The 21,647-nt window shown below is 49.6% G+C and overlaps 2 protein-coding genes across 2 annotated transcripts in view; one reads left to right on the forward strand and one right to left on the reverse strand.

The window, feature by feature from the left end:
• The window catches only part of Rtf2 (replication termination factor 2), a 29,940-nt gene extending 8,299 nt beyond the window's left edge, over positions 1 to 21,641 (reverse strand). Inside the window, exons 1-5 of the mRNA XM_021155940.2 lie at positions 21,471 to 21,641; positions 17,076 to 17,170; positions 16,408 to 16,501; positions 15,074 to 15,213; positions 14,723 to 14,801 (exon numbers count right to left, since the gene is read on the reverse strand). Coding sequence (XP_021011599.1) covers positions 14,723 to 14,801; positions 15,074 to 15,213; positions 16,408 to 16,501; positions 17,076 to 17,170; positions 21,471 to 21,539 — 477 coding nt within the window. The 5' untranslated portion in view covers positions 21,540 to 21,641. The remainder of the gene's footprint in view (positions 1 to 14,722; positions 14,802 to 15,073; positions 15,214 to 16,407; positions 16,502 to 17,075; positions 17,171 to 21,470) is intronic.
• On the forward strand, positions 2,985 to 10,462 carry LOC110289645 (putative beta-1,3-galactosyl-O-glycosyl-glycoprotein beta-1,6-N-acetylglucosaminyltransferase 7). The gene is made up of 4 exons (XM_029474107.2): positions 2,985 to 3,099; positions 6,446 to 7,480; positions 8,416 to 8,511; positions 10,206 to 10,462. The coding sequence occupies exons 2-4, from the start codon at positions 6,505 to 6,507 to the stop codon at positions 10,427 to 10,429; spliced, it is 1,296 nt and encodes a 431-aa protein (XP_029329967.1). The 5' UTR covers positions 2,985 to 3,099; positions 6,446 to 6,504; the 3' UTR covers positions 10,430 to 10,462.
• Positions 21,642 to 21,647: the final 6 nt, after the last annotated feature.

Consider the following 21,647-nt stretch of genomic DNA (forward strand, 5'->3'; position numbering starts at 1 on the left):
TGGATGGATCCACGTGTTCTCTTTATTATAAATGCCTTTTAAGATTGAATTCTGACATAGCTAAAGCCTTTTGCCAGTGTTCTAACAGTCCTAAAACGTCCTTGAGCTAGACAGTGACATTTAGAATAGCCTCTGGTATTACACTATCAATAAAAGCCAAGTAGTTCCCATATACAGGAATTTACAATGGTTTAGGAAGTAGATTGGGCTGTGGTTTTAGAGTATTACATTATTCATGAGATAGTTAACTCCCTAGTTAGAGCCATGACTTGGGTGTGAAAGCCCTTGCCCTAAAAGAGTAAAGACCTCACACCTGGCTTCTAAGACTATAGCTGAGTTACACCCACACACACGTATTTACAATGGCCTAAGAAAAAGGTGGACTATACAATAAACTAAAATAGGAACTATGGCAAGGGCGCAAAGCTTCTAAGATTAGTGAATCTTAGATAGAGCCCTTGTTGATCCCAGTTGTTATCAATAAATTTTATCCCAGGTGGTTCCCGTTAGACTTTTTGTGTTTACATTCCTCTGTTTTATGTAAGATTTTGGTTACCTCATTTGTACCTTGCGAATGTCTCCCAACTTTCTTATTGTCTTCTACATAAAAAGTCTGATGCTCGATTCAAAAAATACATTCAGATTCCACACGACCTCTCCTGTGTGCGTCTGTCTGTCAATTCATCCTACGCTTTGTCCACCCACGACTAGAGACCCGTTCCACACAGACAAAGGGGCCCAGAGGGTCTGCGACATCTGACCTTGTGGGCACTTGAATGCAAGTGGTGCACACACACACACACACACACACACACACACGCACGCACACACACGGAACAAACCTGTCTTTCTTTTTTGTTTTTTGTTTTTTTTTTTTGGTTTTTCGAGACAGGGTTTCTCCGTGTAGTCCTGGCTGTCCTGGAACTCACTTTGTAGACCAGGCTGGCCTCAAACTCAGAAATCCGCCTGCCTCTGCCTCCCGAGTGCTGGGATTAAAGGCGTGCGCCACCACGCCTGGCTTGTCTTTCTTTTTTAATTCAACTATCTTTAAAAAAAAAAGATTTACTTATTTAATGTATGAGTACACTGTAGCTGTCTTCAGATGCACCAGAAGAGGATATTAGACCCCATTACAGATGGTTGTGAGTCACCATGTGGTTGCTGGGAATTGAACTCAGGACCTCTGGAAGATCAGCCAGTGCTCTTGACCACTGAGCCATCTCTCCAGTCCTTTAATGAACTATCTTAAGCCATAATCCCAGCGATAAGGAGACTGAGGCAGGACTACTGTGAATTCATGGCCAGCCTAGGCTACATACACATAGAGTTTTGGGCCAACATAGATTATACAACAAAACCCCGACCACAAAGCAAAAACAAACAAAAAACCAGAAGCACCCCCCCACACACCTCAAAAGTCCCATTAACAGTCAATGACATTGGTTAGTTAGACCTAAACTAAGTAGGGCTGTCCCTCAAGACAGTTTCCTCCAGGTCACATGTCACATGCTCTGGCCTTGGGAGAACTTCCATACCCCACCTTGGATGTAGGCGAGAGACGCGTCCGGCAGCCATGGACAGAGGTCCTGTGATGGGGAGGAAGGGCAGGGTTGATGCAGAGATGGTTCATGGGGACTGAGCCACATTTGTGAGGAACACATTTCCCCTCCTTCCCAGGTTAGCTGAGAAATACTTAACTTAAGCTGGCCTGGAACTCCTGACAATTCTCTTGCCTCAGCATTCCAAGTGACACGCAAGATCTTAAGTCTTGAGGCAAGGCCTCACTGGTAGCCCAGGCTGCCCTCCGCTGTGAAGTCCTGCGCTCCATGCCTGGTTGCTCTTGTAAACTGCTGTAGAGAAACAGCCTCGGAGGATGGGGCCGACCCCCCAAACACCAGCTGTGCTTGCTCTATCCATCTGGGGCCTGATGAGGACCAGGCCTGAAGGTCACGGCGACTCTGTCAGCTACTCTACCAAGACCTCCTTCATAGCAGCTGTGATAGCTGCTCCACAAAACACACTCAGGCCTCAGGGTTGCTCTGCTGGCAGGTGAAGACACATCCACTCATCCTGCCATCCAGCTCAGGAAGTGAGAAACATAAAAGGGGGCAAATCTTCAGTGCTGCACTTCTCCCTCTGTTTTCTGTGCTGAGGCTGTGGAACCCAGAAGCCAGGCATGCTAGCAGAGCGCTGCCACCGAGCTGCACCGTGCGAGGAACACATCTGTCAGGCCCGTGAGATGGTTCATCGGGTAAGGGCACTAGCTGCTGAGTCCCGAGCTCTGAGTATAATCCCTAGAACCCTCATGATGGAAGGAGAATTGGCCTTTGTAAAGTGTCCTCTGACGTCCTCTCATGCTCAGGGGCTCGTGAGCCCTCCCCTAAAGTAATTCGTGAATGAATGAATGAATGAATGTGCAAGAGCAGATCTATCCAGAGTGAACCTAAAGACAGAAGTGTCAGAAAAATTGGCCTCCTGTTCTAAAAGGAGTCTTTTGTTGCTTTTGTTTGTTTGTTTGTTTTTGAGACAGGGTTTTAGGGTGGAGCCTTGGCTGGCCTAGAGAACACTAGGCTAACTGGGAATCAGAGATACGCCTGCCGCAGTTTCTCTCTCTCCAGTGCAGAATGCTGGGATTAAAGGCGTGTGCTACCATGCCTGGCTTTGAAGGACACATTAGGAATCTGACCAAGATCTTAGAAACTACAAGGCCACCAGAAGCAGCGGTTTTCAGAGTCTGCGGGCTGAGCCCCGCCCTGCGAGGCCCACCACACCTGGCGTGTGATGCTCAGAGTAAGAGGAAGGAGACGCTGCAGGCTGCACACACGTCATCAGCACTTCTCAGGGCTTTGTTTTATGCCCCATCCCTCTTTGGGGACAGGCATACAACCTTGAAGGATTCTTAGGATCAAATACAGCAGTCTTTTCCACAACGCATCAGGATCAACAAGAATACAGGTCCCCTGGGACACAGAAGCAGCCCAGCCTGCCAGGCAACTCTAAGAAGTAGGAGCCGCAGTGAGGGAAGCATCAGTCGGTCAGAGGAGAGGTGGCTAAGCCAGCACCTGCCCAGGTTCCTGCCAGGAACGGGACCTGCACCTGGTGAGTGTGTCACTAACAGGATGGGGAGGGGACGGTGGGCATCAGGGCAAGCAGGTGTGCGTTCTGAAGGAAACAGAGCTTTCTGTGACTGTAAACACAGCAACAGGCACAGCTGCCTGTGACAGCAGACCCAGTATTAGCGATTATGGTAGGTGGGCACCACTTTCCCCTCAAAAATAGTCCTATGTTTTTTGGCTTTAAGCCAAAGAAAACCAAGGTGGACCATTTCCAAAGCATGTGACAGATGACATTTCACAGGTGTTAAAAAGCCACCATGTCTCAACCCCGACTTACTTAAGGCCATTGCCGAAGCCTGCTTCTGAAGATGCTACTGAAGATGATCTGGCAGCTGTGCTTGCTCCGAGTGGATACTCCATAGAGGGGCCCACCTCTGCAGACACACAGCTGAGCCAGCACACAGGCCTAGGCATAAGCACACTGCGAACGAGATGCCCATCTTATGGACAGCTTGTGGGTTCAAATTAGCCCAACTAACATGATATATCTAGCGGTTTATAAAAGCTGACATTCATGGTGCTGTGGACACTGTCCTGAGCCTAGGGAGGACAAAGAGGACAAATGAGAACCTGCCTCACTGTGACCACAGTGACTTGTGTCACCATGCTCAGAAAGTAGCTGTGACACACAGGGTCTGCAACCTACCAAGTGGCAGGCTGGTGATGACCCCAGTGAGAAGATCAGGGGAAGGGACACTCAGGAGGTCCTGTGGCAGCCGCTGGCCTGGCTCCCTGGTTTGTGCTCAGCCTTCAGGTTCCACAGCAGGCTCTCGGCGTGAGGAATACACAGTGAGCTGGGCTGTGGTAAAGCCTGAGGGAACTCTGGAAACTGCTGATCGAGTGAAGAGAATTCTCAAAGGGAGCAATACCATAGTTCATGTGACAACACACTAAATACAAACAGTGGCGGCTTGTGCTGAAGTAGCAGCTGGCTGGGCAGTGGTGTCTGAGTGGGTGACAGTCAGACCGCAGTATCAGCTGCGCTAAGGACCAGGAGAAGGTGATAAGAAAGACACACCTTGCTCTCATCCACTTAAAAAAGGCAGAAAACCATTTAGGCCAGGGAGTGCCCTGAAGGACACTGGGCTGCCCCTGGGATTGTCTTCATTTAATTATATAGATGTCTGAAAAAGCAGCCCCTGGTGCATGGCTACAGCAGGCTTACAGGGCACACTCTGCTAGTGTGAGAACCAAGCAGACCCCGAGCCTTCTTCCTGGCAAAACCTATACCACCTGGAAGGGTGTGCCAAGCCTGTGTAAGCCACGAGTACTTACTGTGTACCTTGATCAAAATTCCCAAGTTTCAGCTGGGTGTGGCAGCACAAGCCCTTAACCCCAGCATACAGCTCTGTGAGTTCCAGGCCAGCCTGGTCTACACAGTGAGTTCCAGGCCAGTCAGGACGACACTGTTGAGGCTCTGTCTCAAAAAACCCAAGCAGGCTGAAAAATAAGTAAAGCCTGAAGTGACAGCACCCAAGAATCCTCGGTGTTTCGATAGGCTTGATCTGCGTCTCGTCAACCAGGGTCCTCCGCCCTGGGGGACTTCTACTGGGGGTGGGGCTGTTTATTTTGGGGACCAGACTTGAAATGATGAGCCCTACAAATTCTTTAATAAAGGAGACGCTAAGATTTGATGCTCTCGGCAATTGGCATGTGTTGACTGAATCTGTGAGCAGCGCCCGGAACAGCAGCTGCTTTGTATTTCACATTAGGTGATCAGAAACTGCACTGAAAATCAATGTGGTATTTAACCATCTGAGACAGGCAGAGCTCTCAAGGCTGTGAGACTTGAGAGTGACTCAGAGCTCTACCAACCGCCACATCACTTTAAGGAAAGAGCTCCTGCACGCCCATTGGCCGTGACAATGTGACTTGTGGCACCACAGAACCAGGAGTCACAAAGAGCAAGACCTCCTGACCTCTCACTCGGCCAGCTCTCCTCTCTCAGTGCAGAAGGACAACGATGGTAGCTATACAGCAGCAGGCTCACTAATGTGCTCTCAGCAACTGTCTGCCGCAGTGGCGCCTGCTCAAGTTCCTACTCCGCTTCTAGGCAGCTGACCACACTGTGTCAAGAGACATCATTACACACCTCGACTTTAATGCCTAAAGCAACCCATCGGCTCCATCAGCTCACGTCAGCAGGTTAGCTGTGTAACCATAGACTGCTCTCAACTTGTCATTCAACTTCTTTACGGAAAGACTCCAACTCAGTGTGACAGAGAAAGGCAGCGTGAATACACAGCTCATGAGCTGTGCTCAGCAGATGGAGTCATCAGGGACACACAGTGACACCACAGGGAATCACCCCCACAAGCCAATTAGGATGGTTACCATGGGAATGGAGTGGTGACTAGTGCAGAGTGTAAGGAACTCTCTCTCCTACCTGCTGCTGTACTTCTGACCCAGAGAAGCCCATTGTGAAGCTATACACCCAACATGGGAGACCGCCACTTCACTACCCCACACTCATTGGAGACAGACAAAAACATGTTTACACAAAGACTTGCACACAATGATTACAGCATCTCTGTAACAATACAGCATCTCTGTAACAATACAGCATCTTTGTAACAATGAGATACCAAAAATGACTCAAGTGTCCATCAACAGTTGAACAAATAGATTGTGCATGGCCATGAGATGGAGCATCACTCAATAGGAAAAACCACCGCTACCAAGAATCTGAGTCTGTGACACAGTCTGAGTCTACTATGTCACATTACACAGCATGCAAAACAATCCAGGACATAGAAATCACACAAATGGTGTAGAAAGGCAGACGAGTCACCAGGGGTGTAAGGAAAGGTAGGGCAAAGTTGTCCTCATGTGGTGGTAGTTTCAGAGTATACACACATTTAAAAGTGGTCAAATCATAGCCAGATGTGCCTACTGCACCTGCAGTCCACAGACTTAGGCGCCGGAGACAGGAGGAAGTGTAAACCCTTAAGTTCAAGGTCAGCCTGGGCAACATAACAAGCCTCTCAAAAAAAAAAAGGCAGAAAGAAGACAATAAACCAAGTTCTGCTCGAATGGCGCGTTTCCATCTGACCATCCACCTATCCACCCATCCATCGATCCTTAGAAACCACTGTGTAGCCAACAATGACCTTGAACTTCTGCTCTTCCTGTCTCTACCCACATGTGCAGAGCTGACAGACATGGGGACCCAGGGTTTCATGCATGCCAGGCAGGCACTGCACCCCTGTGCTGCATCCCCAGCCCAAGTGACTCCCTTAAGAACATACAGTGAATGTGCTTCAGCAGAGCTGGGGGTAGCAGGGGCTGGAGGAAGTTACCCTACTCTAAATGTTTTGTTGTTCCTTTAGGAAACTAAAAGGAAAACCTTTCAAGCTATGGTGGCGACAACACACTGAGAGCTCAAAGCATGAGCCAGCTCCGGACCACAAAGGCTGGGCTGGTGGCATGTGGCATGATTTGCGCCTTCATCTTTCTTTACTTGAGAAACCCAGGTCCTGAGGAGGCTGAGGCTGAGGCTGAGCCCACCAACCCAGCTGTGGTGGAATGTGGCTTCTATCCAGATGAACTGTGCTTGGCTTTATTTGAGGGGAAAAAGGCAGCCCCCCAAATCGCTCAATTCTGCAAACCCCCTCAGAACTCTGAAGTACCTGCTCATTTGCGCACACCTGGGAACTGCTCCAGGATGGCCCAGGGGCTGCGCTTCATAACCAGACCCCTGTCTGCACAAGAGGGGAACTTCTCATTGGCCTATGTTATACATGCTCCTAGGGAGCTAGTCATGTTTGTGCGGCTTCTCAGAGCGATTTATGCACCTCAGAATGTCTACTGTATCCACATTGATGAAAATGCCCCAAAGAAGTTTAAGAGTGCCATGCAAACCTTCCTCGACTGTTTTGGAAATGTCTTTCTTTCATCAAAGACACAGAAGGTGGCTCATGACAACCTCAGGAGGCTGCAGGCAGAGATTGACTGCATGAAGGACCTGGTCCACTTCCCATTTCAATGGCACTATGTCATGAATCTCTGTGGACAGGAATTCCCCATCAAAACCAACAAAGAAATCATCTACTACATCAGAACCAGGTGGAAGGGTAAAAACATCACGCCTGGGGTGACCCCACCCGCAAACTCCAAATCCAAGACAGGCCAAGGCCCTCCAAAGCCCAGCCCCGATGAAAACAGCTACACATCTCCAAATACAATTTTCAAACAAAGCCCACCCCACAATCTAACAATTTCCTCTGGAAGTGCGCACTATGCACTTACGAGGAAGTTTGTAGAGTTCGTCCTAACTGACCCCCGTGCAAAAGACATGCTGCAGTGGTCCAAAGCCATCCAAAGCCCGGAGAAGCACTACTGGGTGACCCTGAACCGACTGAAAGGTAGGATAACTCACCATGTAGGCGACACGCAGGGAAGAAGCTGGCGGGGGGGGGGGGTGTTGACTCTTTTAGATGTCTTGCTGTGGCTACATACAGGGCCTGCATCTCACAAGGCCTTCCACTCAAAGAATATGGGGTAGCCTCTTGTTTTAGGAATGTGGCATCAGAGGGACAGTCTTGTCATGTTCCTATCCAACCTGGATATTTTAGGCTCGTCTGTGTCTCCTCCAACAGACTCTTTTGGAAATCCTGGGCATAAATGTTTGGAAAAATCTGCATTTTTGCTAAGGGCTCATCCTATAAATCACAGTTCCTGTGAAGCTGAGGCAGGAGGACAGCTGTACAGTACAGCCTGAGCTGAGTGAGGTCTTGACTAGAAAACAGAAAAACAAACCCCCCCCAAACAGGAAAAGTGATGTTGTCTGTGGTGACCCCCGCACTTGTGGGGGAACTCTGGTTGGTGCGGTCCTTTAGGTGAGTTTGTATCATCCTCTTGGGACAGGCTGACTGGTTCCCTCACAGCATGCTGCTTCAAGCATGGCCACCTACGGCTGCTGATAAATAACACTTTTGCAGACAGGGACCCAGCAGGAATGGTCTTGGAGCATTCTGTGATCTCTCAGGCCCACTGCAAGCCCTGTTCCCAGATCACCTACCAGGTTGTCAGACAGGAATGCAGCACAGAGCCCCAGCATGGTCCTGAGGGCACGTCACACACATCCAGTGAGTTCTGAGAGGCAGGAAAAGAGCGAAGACTGCAGTGAAGGGCAGGATGGCCCCTGGTCAGCCCATACACTGATGGCCACTGCACAGGTCTTTCTCACAGTGACTGCATCTCTGGAAGGGAAATGGCAGGCTGCACAGCTTGCACTACAACAGCTGGGAACTATATGCTACTGTACGCTCCAGTGTGCCCTGGATTTCTCTCCTCTCAGATGCTCCAGGTGCCACACCAGATGCTGGATGGGAAGGACACATTCGGGCCACGAAGTGGAGAACAGAGGCAGGAGATGGTCGCAAGGGGTGCTCAGGTAAAGCCTCGGGGAGCAGTCTGCCTCTGCCTGTGGGGTGCTAGGACTAAGGATGTGCACCAGCAAGTGCTGCTCATGCAGGGCACCGGGTGGCCACTCAACTCTCAGGCGGCCCTTGCTGCAGGCGAGTCTTTCTGCTCTCTGGTGGATCCTCCCCCAGGAACCACGAATTCACCTCTCGCTGGTGTTCCAGAGGTTTGAGTCCAGTTATGAAAGGTCTAGAGGGACCTGGCTGATGGCCAACCTGTCTGGGGCAAACACTTGGGGTGCAGCAAACTCCAGAGTTCTTTGGAGGGTAAAGTCCAGCCCTCTATCCCCGAGCTCACTTTAGAGATGGCTGCCTGAGGTTTGCAGAGGGACCATTACTTTATTGCACAATGCTAATGAGTGAATAGGTGCTCAATACTCTGCAGAATACACAGAAGCAGGGGTGCACTCACGTTGGGGTGCCAGTCGCAGGCCACACAGGCTGGCTACAGAAGGACTGTGGCAGAGCACAGCACCTCTCTTGGGTGCTGCCATTTGTCCACAAGCGCTTCCTAAGCATCAGCTACTACACAGATTCCACTCAATGGTGTGCCTGGATATGGACTCTGTACTAAGACAGTAAACTGGACGTACACAGGGAGCCACCAGGTTCCCCATTTCCCAGCCATTTAAAAGACTGACCTAAAATAAACAGGTTAATGAGGGGGAAGGGTGCCAATTCTGAGGCCAAGGTAGCTCAAAGGTGAGTAAACACACTGTCCTGACAGTGCCAGGTCAGAGAGCCACAAGTGTTCAGCTCACTGGGTTGATTTTTTTTTTTTTTTTTTTGGACAGGGAGGAGACAGGCTTCCACTATGTAGACCAGGCTAGCCTGGAGTTCAGAGATCTTCCTGTCTCTACCTCCTGGGATTAAAGGCATATCCCTCCATGTCTGGTTAGAACTTTTTTTTTTAAAGGTAGACACTGTAATTCAACAGGGAGCTACAACAGCATCTAACAAAACCCTCTTCCTACCATCTACTGAGTCCATGGACAGACCACGTTCCTTCTACTTTTGAGATAGGGTCTTGCTGTGTAGCCGGGCTGGCCTTAAACTCATGATCCTCCTGTCTCATTCACCCAAGTGCTGCAATTAGAGGTGTGAGTGGCCACTCCATGGCCTTTCAGGCTTCTCCTTGCCTGTGGGCTGTCCATCAGAAAGGTGTGGTCTAGAAAGTTATCAACTCTCTATCAGTTCTTCTGAGTAAAACTTGATGTAAGTATAAATTAATTAAAATAGGAATTAGAATCCAGGGCTCATTAGACCCAGACTGCCTGGATACGAACTCTGTCCTCATAATCATGGCAATCCTCCTGCCTTAGCAGACTCCCAAGTGTTGATTTATAGGCACGGGCCCCCTTGCCTGGTGCAGCAGCACTCTTTAGTGGCTCATGCTGTTTAGAATGTTCCCCAAATACTAGCCCAAAGGTAAAATTCCCTCCAGTGTAAATTCAAATCCACCCCTGGAGACCAATTACAGCTTCAGAACGAGACTCAATTTGAGCTCTCGTGCACAGTGAGGTGCCCCCTCCCCATCCCCCAACTGAGACACCCCTTACTCCCCCCCCATCTCTCCGCTGACACCTGAGGAAGTGTGCACGCCTTACTTGTACTGGGATTGAACGCCTGGGGAAATAGGCGGTTACATTTCTGCTTCTTTCTGCAGACCACGATGCCCAAGACACTTGTGTGTATGGCCTGGGAGACCTGCCTTGGCTCATCCAGCTGCCAGCTTTCTTTGCCACGCTGGAGCCCTCCTCAGACCCACTGGTGGGGGTATGCCTAGAGAGGCGGCACCGACTCAGAGCCCTACAGCAGGCTGAGGTCCCTCCAGAGCCACACTGGCAGTTTCCCCAGCAAAGCCACTTCAACAGTCAACCTCACCACTAAGGCGCTTGTCAGCATTGCTTTTTAAATTCTTGGATGTGAATGATTTAAAAAATGATGCAGAGACATGTGCCACCAGACTTCACCACTACACAGGCAGGGAGAGAACTATGAGGAAAACACCGGAGGCTGTGGCTGGGAGCCCAAGCCAACAGCTGGAGGCCCAGCGCATTATCAGCTGCCGAATCTCTCCACCTGCTCAATCCAGTTCACATCAGACACACCAGCAGCAGGTCTGGTTCTGAGGGCCTGGAGATCCTGGGTAAGGGGGACCGATACTTAGCAAAGCCCCACCCACAGGAAGCCATGCTTCTCTAGAGCTGTCCCTATGGACTAAGAGCAGTACAACTTTGTTCTCGAAAATTCCAGGAAAACATTTAGGGGTAGAATGAATAACCCCACAGAGGACGCAAGCTTCTTAAGAATGCTGCCTCAACTCTGTGTAGTCTTGGCGTGCCATCTGCTGTTCTTCCTGCCATGCTGGGGGCCACAACTGCACTGCCTGTGCCCCTTCCACAGGGACTTCTGCACACAAGAGCGTGAAGAGGGGAGGAGACCACTCTAGACTTTTTTTTTTTTTTTTTTTTTTGGTTTTTCGAGACAGGGTTTCTCTGTGTAGCCCTGGCTGTCCTGGCACTCACTTTGTAGACCAGGCTGGCCTCGAACTCAGAAATCCGCCTGCCTCTGCCTCCCGAGTGCTGGGATTAAAGGCGTGCGCCACCACGCCCGGCTATCACTCTAGACTTTTACGGAGTGTTTCGAGTTAGGTGTGTGGCCAGTGGCCAACACCCCGGTGTACGGGCTGAAGACATAAAAGGCCATGACCATGTTGGGCCTCAGGTGCAGGCCCTTCCCTCCTATGTCCCTGACTGTTGCTGCTGCTGTTCTGGGAAACTTCTATAGACGCTCTTTCTCTAGCAATGTCCTGGTGGCATAAAGACTGACATGTTCAAGTATTTTATGTGTATGAGTTTTTTGCCTGCATGTATGTATGTGTACCACATATGTGTATCACATGCCCATGTAAGTCAGAAGGTATTGGCACTCCTGGAACTGGAGTTACAAATGGTTGCCAGACACCATAGGGTTGAACTCAGGTCCTTTCCAAGAACAGCCCGTGCTCTTAGCCACCAAGCCACCTCTCCAGCCCTGCAGCTGTTTTTTAAGTGAACCCAGAAAGGAAGCCAACACACTGTAAAGACCACATCTCAGCATCTCAGCCAACGGAGGCGTCCCACACACAGAGCTGATCACATCATCTTAGCCAACGGAGGCGTCCCACACACAGAGCTGATCACATCATCTCAGCCAACGGAGGCGTCCCACACACAGAGCTGATCACATCATCTTAGCCAACGGAGCTTCCCACACACAGAGCTGATCACATCAGTGAGGCACTGAGGGGCCTGGTAGAGCTGAGCAGAGAGAAGAGACCCTAAAGGCAGACACCACAAATCAACTGTAAGCAAAATATATAAGATTAAGGTAATCTCTGCCTAGGCAACACTTTCCTTACTATACACTGAAAATGTTAAGATATCCCCTGCCCCCTCGCATGGCGATGTGTTTCTTATTAAAAGCCACAGAGCACAGAGCAGAAATACAGTTCATTTTCTGCAAAACCAAACCGCAGCACTTGTGCGTCTATGGGTGCTGTTCTCTGGAGGCAAAGTGCACACCGTGTAGTACAGTGTGAGCAGAGCCAGCTTAAGCCTCTGAGAGCCTGAATTATCTTATTGCCATGTGTACTGTGTGTGAGTGTGTCAGAACCTCTTGTGGAGACAAGGAACAGATCTCAGTGCACCCAGGGTGACAAGCTGAGACCAAGCTGCCTTCCCGCCACAGAACACCAGGCTGGCTTTGAACTCAGCTTTGAGATCAGCCTGCCTCTGCCTCCTGATTAGTGGGATTAAAGGCGTGAGCCACCACCACCCATCCCTCATGTCACTGTCCTATTAGTGATTTATAAATTTCAAAAAGAGCCTGAACCTGGCAATCTTTTGGTCTAGCCCCTGTGGCTTCACCTCCCTTTCCTCCTCAGGACGCACAGGAGGACGCATGCTGTGCCATCTCTACACTGCAGTAGCTGCTGCTGCAGAAAGGACCAGCACTTGCCACTTCACTCTACACCCCCAGCCTGACTCCTTTTCAAAGGCTCCTTGAAGTGACCAATGAAATGTGAAATGCTCCAGGTATAGTTTGCAGGCCTGACCTATAAAACTTCCCAAAAGAGGCTCTCTCTGCTTTTCATCAAATCAAGGAAAGATGGGTGGAAGAAACTGCCCAGCCAGACTTCTTTGTGCTGGGCACCCAGTACCCGAGGATGGTTCCAGCAGCAAGCCAACCTTCTATCAGTGCTCTTACTAACAAACTTCAGAAACTTCACACTGCAAGTCAGAGTCTGGTTCCTGATAGCAATAGGACTATTTATTTCCCAACTTAAAAAAGTCCCTGTTTAGAACTTTTGGATGTAAAAGGAAGGGCTCTGAAGAGTCATAGTAACTCCTTCACTTCACGTACTGGACTCTGGGTCCAGAGAGGTGCTATATGGACATACCACCGGGATGTGTTCCTTAAAGTTCCTGGGCTGCAAAGTCAGTCCCCAGTGTAGCAGTGTGCAGAGCCTGGTGTCAGGCAGGCATTTGGGTCACACAGTCTCATGAAGTAATTAATTAATGTCACAGGTATATTCCGTATAAAGGACAAGTCCCATGTGCTTGCTCATGGAACATAACCATAATTCATCTGGCACTGCACACAGATCTGGCAGGGTCAGTGGGGGAGAGGTCCTGCTGAGACAGGTGGGGAGGGGCACTCCACAGACAGGAGAGTCTCAGCGGGAAGAGCAGCGGGAAGAGCATTGCGCAAACCTGATGCTCATGAACATTTGAATCTGTGCTTGCTTGTGACACGTCACTCCCTGCCCTCACTATCACCAGCCCACCCCATGCTAACGCCCTCCACATTATGACATGGACTAATGCACCCTTGCAGTCACTGGCACCTTGCTAGGGTTTCCCAGCCTCACCAACTGTGAAGTGAATTTCTCTTCTCTATAAACTGCCAGGTCACAGTAGTCAGTGTCTGTCAGGCAGCCTAAGATGGGAGGGGATAAATGAGTGGCCAGAAGCTCCCTGCCCACGCGTCGTGGCTGTTCTGTGTTCGGTGACACTGACTCTTGCAGTTTGCAGATGAAACAGGGCCTGCCCCACTGCTGAAGCCTAAGCAGGAAGCACCCGACGCAGGGCGGGGCCTTCTCCGGCACTCATTCAAACCCCACTGCATCAAGGTTACCTCCCAAGGGTACCACTCTTAAAAACGAAAGCCTGACATGACATTTGCACATGCTATGAAGACTAGTCAGCATCCCATACTGACATCATCATCCACTAGCTTCATGGATGCTACAAGTGGAGGGTGTGCTTTAATGGGAAGAACATCTGGAGCCACTACGTGCTGGCTTTTTGTCACCCTAAACTAAAATCCACGAACACCAAGTGGTCAGCCCAGCCCTCAATGTGAGATGACTATCTACAACTACGTCTGTGCCTCCTCACCCGGCCATGCCAGCTGCTCCTGGAATTGGGGTCCCCTGACCCTTCTGCTGCTGCACCCTGCTCTTGCCCAGCCTTTGCCAGTGCCTTGTGCCCTCCAGCTCTGAACTCAAAACTTCAAGAAGCTTCAAGATGCCTTTGTTGCCCACTGCAAAGGTCGACGCTCCCTTGTGATCTCCTTTCTAAGCAGGTTACAGTGATCAATACTTCTGTGCAGGTCTCTCCAGTGCAAGGGGCATCGACAAGAGCAGAACTCTAGTGGATCTTTTCCTTCAGGACATCCCAGCAGTAAGGGCTAGGACAGGAGCTGCCATGACAACTGCTCACTAAAGCCACCAGCAGAGGGCATCACCCATGACAGGTCTAAGCACACTCGCACTCACTGAATACTTAGTTAGCCATGGCTTCTGTGCAAACACCTCACTAAATGCCACAAATTTGTGAAAATGAGATGAGATGGTAACAAGGTCCCCAACAGAGACAAGGAAGGAGCACGTGAGGCTGAGGAGAGCAGGGCCTTCAGGCTGCCAGTTTGGAGTAGAAAGAACTCGGTCCTCAAGAGAGTGACCAGGGATGGCCTCAGTGTGTTTGAGGATGTACCTGCAGCGGAGAAGCGCTATGGAAGAAGAGGGGACCTACTGACTGCTTTCAGAACAACTTTAGGATTTAAATAGAAGGAAAGATGTTAAAGTGACTCCCTCAGCTCCAAGAAGGAACACATGGGAGTGTGTTGGAAACTCACCGTGTGACACACTTCAGCTTTTATCTCCTTCAAGGCACGTTCAGAAAACACACAACCGCAGCATCGGAGGAAACAAAACCTGGAGAGGGACCAAGGGAGAGCAGCTTGAGCCGGCTGGCATTATGACCAGAGTGCACACAGTACCCAACCATCGTGCAGAGCAGGGCACAGGGCAGAGCAGGGCCACTCTCCTGAGTGAGCTAAGCAGGGTAGGCAGTTAAGTGCACAGATGGCCACTAGGGAAAGAGCCCACCATGCCCGGTCCCATTTCCCACAAGGCCCTACTACGTCTCCAAGACAACACAGAGAAATGAAGCGAGACTGGGGTCGCATCAGCCATGTCACCCTCACCTGTGCCGGCCGTTCATCTCCAGGCCCACCACAGGGCAGATGAACCGCGCTCGCTGGAGGTCGTCATGCTTGTCACCCTTGGTGTTCCCTTTATCTCCTTCCCAGGCGGGGTTGTCAGAAAGCCTGAGCTCTGTCACATTCTGTGGGGAAGCATTAATAATGCTGACGTGAAATAAGCGCAGGGACCTGACCACAGAACTGTACAGGTCAGCAGCACAGCACGCTGGCCTGGGAGGACGGCTCACTTCTGTGGAACGCCCATCATTTCAGCAGCACAAGAAGGGAAAGAACTGCAAGCTCACCCAATCGAACATGGAGACCACTCCAACATTCAGCACAGAATCTTATCACATGTATGTGTGTACGTGTGTGTGTGTGGGTGGGTGGTGTATGCATGTCTATGTGCTCCTGTGTATGTGCCCGAGGCTCTGGCCAGGTCAATGTCCGGTGTGATCCTCCTGCCTCCACCTCTCCAGCACGTGCTCCTGGCAGAGCCACTGCAGTCAGCTCAGGTGTCCTCTCCCTCTCTTCGGCTTCCTCACTGAGAAAGTCTAAGTGAACCTCAGCTCAGAGCTTCAGCACGGCTGCCTGCCCAGTGAGCCGCGGAGGCTCTGCCGTCTCCAGCTCCTCAGTGCTGAGATCGCAGGCACACACACCTAGCTTTACAATAAACCTCGGTGCTGGAGATCTGAATTCAAGTCCCCATGCTTGTCTGTCAAGCCTTTTACCCAATAATCAATCGCCACAGCCCCTGAACACTGTTTTTAAAACAGAGCTTTCTGTGTTGACTTTAGTAAATACACTGGAGTGCTCCACGGAGGTCAGAAAACAAGCTGCTGAGCCGTTTCTTTCCTTGCACCACGTGGGCCCCAGGGAACTCCGGTTACAGGTGCTTCACCCACTGAGCCATCTTGCCAGTGCTGAGTTCAGTCCCTAATGTACACAGATTGTATAAATACGCCTAGCCTGAGAGTGGCACTATTTGGAGGTGTGCCATTGTTGCAGTAGGTGTGGCCTTGTTGGAGTAAGTATGACACTGTGGGCATAGGCTTTAATACCCCTGTACTAGCTGCCTGGAAGCCAGTATTCTCTTGTTTGATTTTGGATGAAGATGCAGAACTCTCAGCTCCTCCTGCACCATGCCTGCCTGGATGCTGCCATGTTCCCACCTTGATGATAATGGACTGAACCTCTGAACCTGTAAGCCAGCCCCAGTTAAATGCTGCCTTGGTTGTGGTGTCTGTTCACAGCAATGATATCCTAACTAAGACACGGATCCTATTAAAGCAACTTCCCTGAGAGGTGCCTGGAGCGCAGCCACACCGGTGTCCTACCTTGATGCTTCTGATGTGCGATGCCGCCTTCCCCAGGGCCTTCTCAGCAGATTTGTCCAACAGAAACTCGATGACCGCGTCTTTGTTATACAGTCTACAAGAGGGAGCGTTAGTTTACTACTGCAGTGAGGATTCTGGATGACCAAACAGGGGAAGACCTGACCGTGACCCCAAAGCTGCCTGCCTTTGCTAAAAACATTCCGCACTGCTTCACCTGCTGCCCGAACACACAAAGCAGCAGCTTAAAGCCAGGGTGGCGGACTTTAAGACTTGGAAAAATCAACATGCAAGCATTATCTCCCCCTGTCCTTAAAAAAGTAAAGATCAGAAGATTTACAACCACTAGGCCCACATTCTTCACTCTAAAAACCAGCTGGAACTGAGTAGCAGCCCCCCCCCCCCCCCCACAGGTCATGGCTGCTCCACTCCCAACTGCCCCCTGCTCTAGACAGCACCCCTGGCTGCTTTATGCTCTGGGCTTACGTCTCAGCATTTACTACTGGCTCCTGAGTGTAAAACAAACTGAGAAAGAAGGTCCAGGCTATGTCCAGACATGAGCTCACCTTCCCCACTAGTGTGCTTAGGACAGCTCCTATCAATCAAGTACTTCAGTATTTTCTTCAAAACCAACAGAACAAATGAATCTCGGTTACACGAAGGGTCCATACCTGCCAAGTTCACAGGCAACTATTGGGCGCCTCAGGATTTCCTGACTTAGAGTACAGTAGTTCCATTGGGCTACCAGCTCAGCGTCTTTGTCAACCTAAGAAAGAGAACACACAGTCACTCCAGTCCGGTCACGTGTAAGATGTACCTATCTCTGCCCATCCAAGTGAACACGTGGTCCCCAGGGGTGGTGTTTGTGGAGTTTATGAAACCTCGGAGGTGGAGCCTTGTGGGAGGAAGCACGGGCCTGAGGGGGGCTTAGAGGTTTATAACCTCTCCCTACTTCTCCTGCCTGGGGATGAAAATGGATCAGTCAGCTGCCTCTCTGCCACCTGCCGCCATGGACACTCCCTCCAGATGCCTAAACCATGGACACTCACTCCCTCCAGAGGCCTAAACCATGGACACTCCCTCCAGATGCCTAAACCATGGACATTCCCTCCCTCCAGAGGCCTAAGCCATGGACACTCCCTCCAGAGGCCTAAGCCATGGACATTCCCTCCCTCCAGAGGCCTAAGCCATGGACATTCCCTCCCTCCAGAGGCCTAAGCCATGGACACTCCCTCCAGAGGCCTAAGCCATGGACATTCCCTCCCTCCAGAGGCCTAAGCCATGGACATTCCCTCCCTCCAGAGGCCTAAGCCATGGACATTCCCTCCAGAGGCCTAAGCCATGGACACTCCCTCCAGAGGCCTAAGCCATGGACACTCCCTCCAGAGGCCTAAGCCATGGACATTCCCTCCCTCCAGAGGCCTAAGCCATGGACACTCCCTCCAGAGGCCTAAGGCAAAATAAACTTTTCCATAAGCTGCTTTGGTCATGGTGCTTTATCATGGCAGCAGAAACGTAACTAATACACATACTGTGGTGTTTAATTTTAAAATCAGAATAATGACCCACATCCAGGAGCAGTAGTGACCATAATCACAGTATTTGAGAGTCTGGGGCAGAAGGATAAAGTCTGAGGCCAGCCTAGGTAACCCAACAAGATGCTGCTTCTAAAACAATGGAACCCGTGATCACCCAGCAGGCACTGGTTGAATGACCTGGTGGCTCACACCTTTAATCCCAGCACTCGGGAGGCAGATGCAAGCAGATTTCTGAGTTTGAGGCCAGCCTGGTCTACAAAGTGAGTTCCAGGACAGCCAGGGCTACACAGAGAAACCCTGTCTCGAAAAAATCCAAACAATAAGAACAACAACAACAACAAAAGATCTGGGCTTGTCCCTAGGTAAAAGGTGAAGGAGAGAACTGACTTCTTGCAAACTATCCTCTGACCTCCACATGTCTGCCACACACCCTCCCAACTAAATAAATTAATGTATTTTAAAAATTATAAAAGCAACCATGTCAATGGCCGGGATGTGGAGAACGTGGCTCCAGGGCAGGACATCAGCCTAGCATACATGAGGCTCAATCTCCAGCGTAATAAGTAAGTTGATAATAAGTAAATAGAATAGTGGCATATGAACTTGGGACTTTAAAAAGTTTTAAGAAATTAGAGCAGGTGAGATGGCTCAGAAGTGAAAAACCAAACCAAACCAAGACAAAACAAAACAAGCCAAGTTCAATCTGACCGTTGGAAACCACAGTGGAAAGAACCAGCCTACAAAAGCCTCCGACCCTCACATTCGCAGCACATAACATACATTTTAAAAGGGTTTAAATTAGTATTATGTTGAATAAAGACCCACCAACACCCAACACACACAAGGCAAGTTCATATCCGTCTTTAAACCGTGTGTGCAAGCTTTATGAAAACAGAATGGAGGGAGGGCGGGGAGTGAACTCTGCACACACCAAGAGGTCCTCTACCTGATCTATCTCAATTCTAGTACCAACATTAATGTCTATACTTGTATAGTAAATTAACATCTTACATAACATAACTTCTCCCTAGCAACACCCGATACAACATCTTCCTGCAATATGGAGGGGGTCTAAATGTGCCAAACTTCAGGGCTGGAGAAACGGCTCAGTGTTTGAGAGCACACACTGTTCTAGAAGAGGATCCAGTTTGGGCTACCAATAATCATGCTAGGAAGCTCACAATATTAGGTAGCTCACAATTCCAGTTTCAGGGCACTCTATATATATTCAGGTTCCTGCATACACACGGTGCACATAAACTCATGTATATATAAATAAATGAAGAAAGAAAGAAAGAGAGAAAGAAAGAGCAGAAATAGAAAAACAAGTGTCAACTTCTGATCATGATTTTGTCTTTCTGGTGACTGGTCCCCAACCAGGAGCTTATCTAGTCCCCATGAGCTGGATGTAGTTGTGCACGCCTCTAATCCCAGCATTTGAGGCAAAGGCAGATGGATCTCCATTGGTTGGAGCCTAGCCTGATGTACAGAGAGTTCCAGACCAGCCAGGACTACATAGTGACACTGTATTTAAAAAAAAAAAAAAAAAAGTCACTGTACATCTCACTTAGGACAAGTGTTATTTCCATGGGACTTAGGGGCTGTGTTGCCAAGACAGGGGCAGATCCCTACCCCATATCTATATGATTACTTCATAACAGGCATTTCAAATGGAAGCTCTAGAAAGGATAATTTGCCATTAGGGCCCAGAATTGTATATACAACAAGCATTTTATAAGTACTTGGACAAATGGGTTAACAAAAACTACTTTTCCTGATCATTCTTTCTTTTCGTTACCTTTCTAAGATCAGGGGTTTTTGTTTGTTGTTTGTTTTTATTTGTTTGGGGGTGGTTGTCTGTTTTTTTGCCAACTCTTCCATTACTCCATGTCAGCCCAGGGCACAAGACAACAACAGTAAGATGAATACTTTATGCACACTTGAATGTGACATGTTGGCCTGGTCTGAGGGCACTCTGTTCTCAGACTTTCAACATATGCTCAGTGGATGTCTATAATGTGCAGAAACATCTTACAGACTGCAGAGCTAAGACATGCAAGGATCCCAGAGCACATGGGAGAGAGATACATAGTAGATAACCACAGAGGCAGGGATCATAGAAAAAAAAAAAAAAGGAAAGCAGCAGAGGGGGCGGGCCTAGAGAGTGACTGAAGCTGACTGTGGTGATGGCTGGGTGGAGAAATGAGGGGAAAGAGCCAAGCAGCACACACTGTAACCAGCACTCTGGGGGCTGGGGCAAGCCTGGGCTACCTCACAGCAAGACCTTGCTTGAAGTGGCCCCCTCCCCCAAGTCATGATGTCACTATGAGGAATGTTCAGGACGCTGGGGCAAGGTCTATGGTGTCTAGAACAGAGTGAAAGAGCTAAAGAAGGGACAGAAGATGAGGGCAGAGAGACAGGCAGAGGTTTGTTCACACAGGACCCAATGGAGTTTATTAGGGATGTGGCAGGAAGTTATGCAGTACAACACTGGATGGGATTCACCTTCCATCCCAAAGTTCTCTGAATGTTGGATCAGGAAACATGGTCCTCCCAGTGCTGGGAACTGTATCGGGGGCATTCTGTGCCTTCTATTATTAAACAGTCACCATCAACACTAGCTTTGAAATGCACATAAATGGATGGGGACAGTGGTTCACGACTCTAGGCCACTTCAGTGGTGTTAACTGACTTTCCGGTATTCAACTTCCCTACCATTAACTACACACTTTGCTCAATGTCTTGTAAGATTTACAGAATGTCCACGCATTTATTCAAAAATATTCATTGTGGCAGAAACTGTGCTAGTTCTGGAAGAAAAACAGTGCACAGAGTTCACCAGGCGGAGTCACGTGATCATCAGCTGGGATCAACCATCAATGCAGAGTGCTAAGTGCTGATATAGTTTAATAAGGGTGTGACTTCACAAAGCGGAATGGTTTGGGGAGACTTTAATACACAAAGTTCAGGCTGGAGAGATGGCTCCGCGGTTAAGCCTGTGTACTGCTCTTCCAAAGGATCCGAGTTTGGTTCTAAGAGCCAAGATTAATGGTTCACAAAAACCTATAGCTCTAGCTCCCGGGGGTCCGATGCTTTCTTCTGGCCTCCTTGGATACCACACACACACACACACACACCCACACACAAAACATTAAAAAAAAAAAAAGAAAGTATTATTCAAATACCAAGGGTTGGTGGCCAACACCTTTAATCCCAGTGCTCAGCAGGCAGAGGTGGGAGTTCCAGCCAGCCAGGGCCACATAGTGAGAGCCTTTCACAAAAACACACAAAGTCCATAAATAGCATCTATCACCGTGATCGTCGCTAGCTACAAATACGTCCCAGTCCTGGCTAGGCCACTAACTAGCTCTCCAGTCTCCGTCCGGTTCAACGTTAATGTTTACAAATCAACACAGCGTTTGTGGGGAGGATCCCAGTCTAACCGTACTGTTCAGTGCCTGCAAACAGTAAAGCGTCCACAAGCGCCGGTGACCACCGTTCATCCCGAGGCCCGCAGCCCCCACTGACCTTCTCGACCTTCTTCGGCCCCTTCACCAGCTCGTGCCTCTTGGGAATGGTGCCTCCGTCGCAACCCATCCCAAAGCCGAAGTCAGAAACCGTAGCAAAAACCAGAAGCCTTAGCAAAGACGAAAAGCCGTCGCTTCCGGGGTCTCTGGCGAAACTCTACCTACTTCCGGCGCTTCT

Source organism: Mus caroli, unplaced genomic scaffold (assembly GCF_978045245.1).
Source record: "Mus caroli unplaced genomic scaffold, Mus_caroli_1 scaffold_2, whole genome shotgun sequence".
Taxonomy (NCBI): Eukaryota; Metazoa; Chordata; class Mammalia; order Rodentia; family Muridae; genus Mus; species Mus caroli.

Bases quoted from the DNA above. Each gene is read 5' to 3' on its own strand.
- LOC110289645 (XM_029474107.2), top strand. From the start codon at position 6,505: ATGAGCCAGCTCCGGACCACAAAGGCTGGGCTGGTGGCATGTGGCATG. The intron at 7,481-8,415 runs GTAGGATAACTC...CTCTCCTCTCAG, and splicing joins GACCCTGAACCGACTGAAAG to ATGCTCCAGGTGCCACACCA. The intron at 8,512-10,205 runs GTAAAGCCTCGG...TTCTTTCTGCAG, and splicing joins TGGTCGCAAGGGGTGCTCAG to ACCACGATGCCCAAGACACT.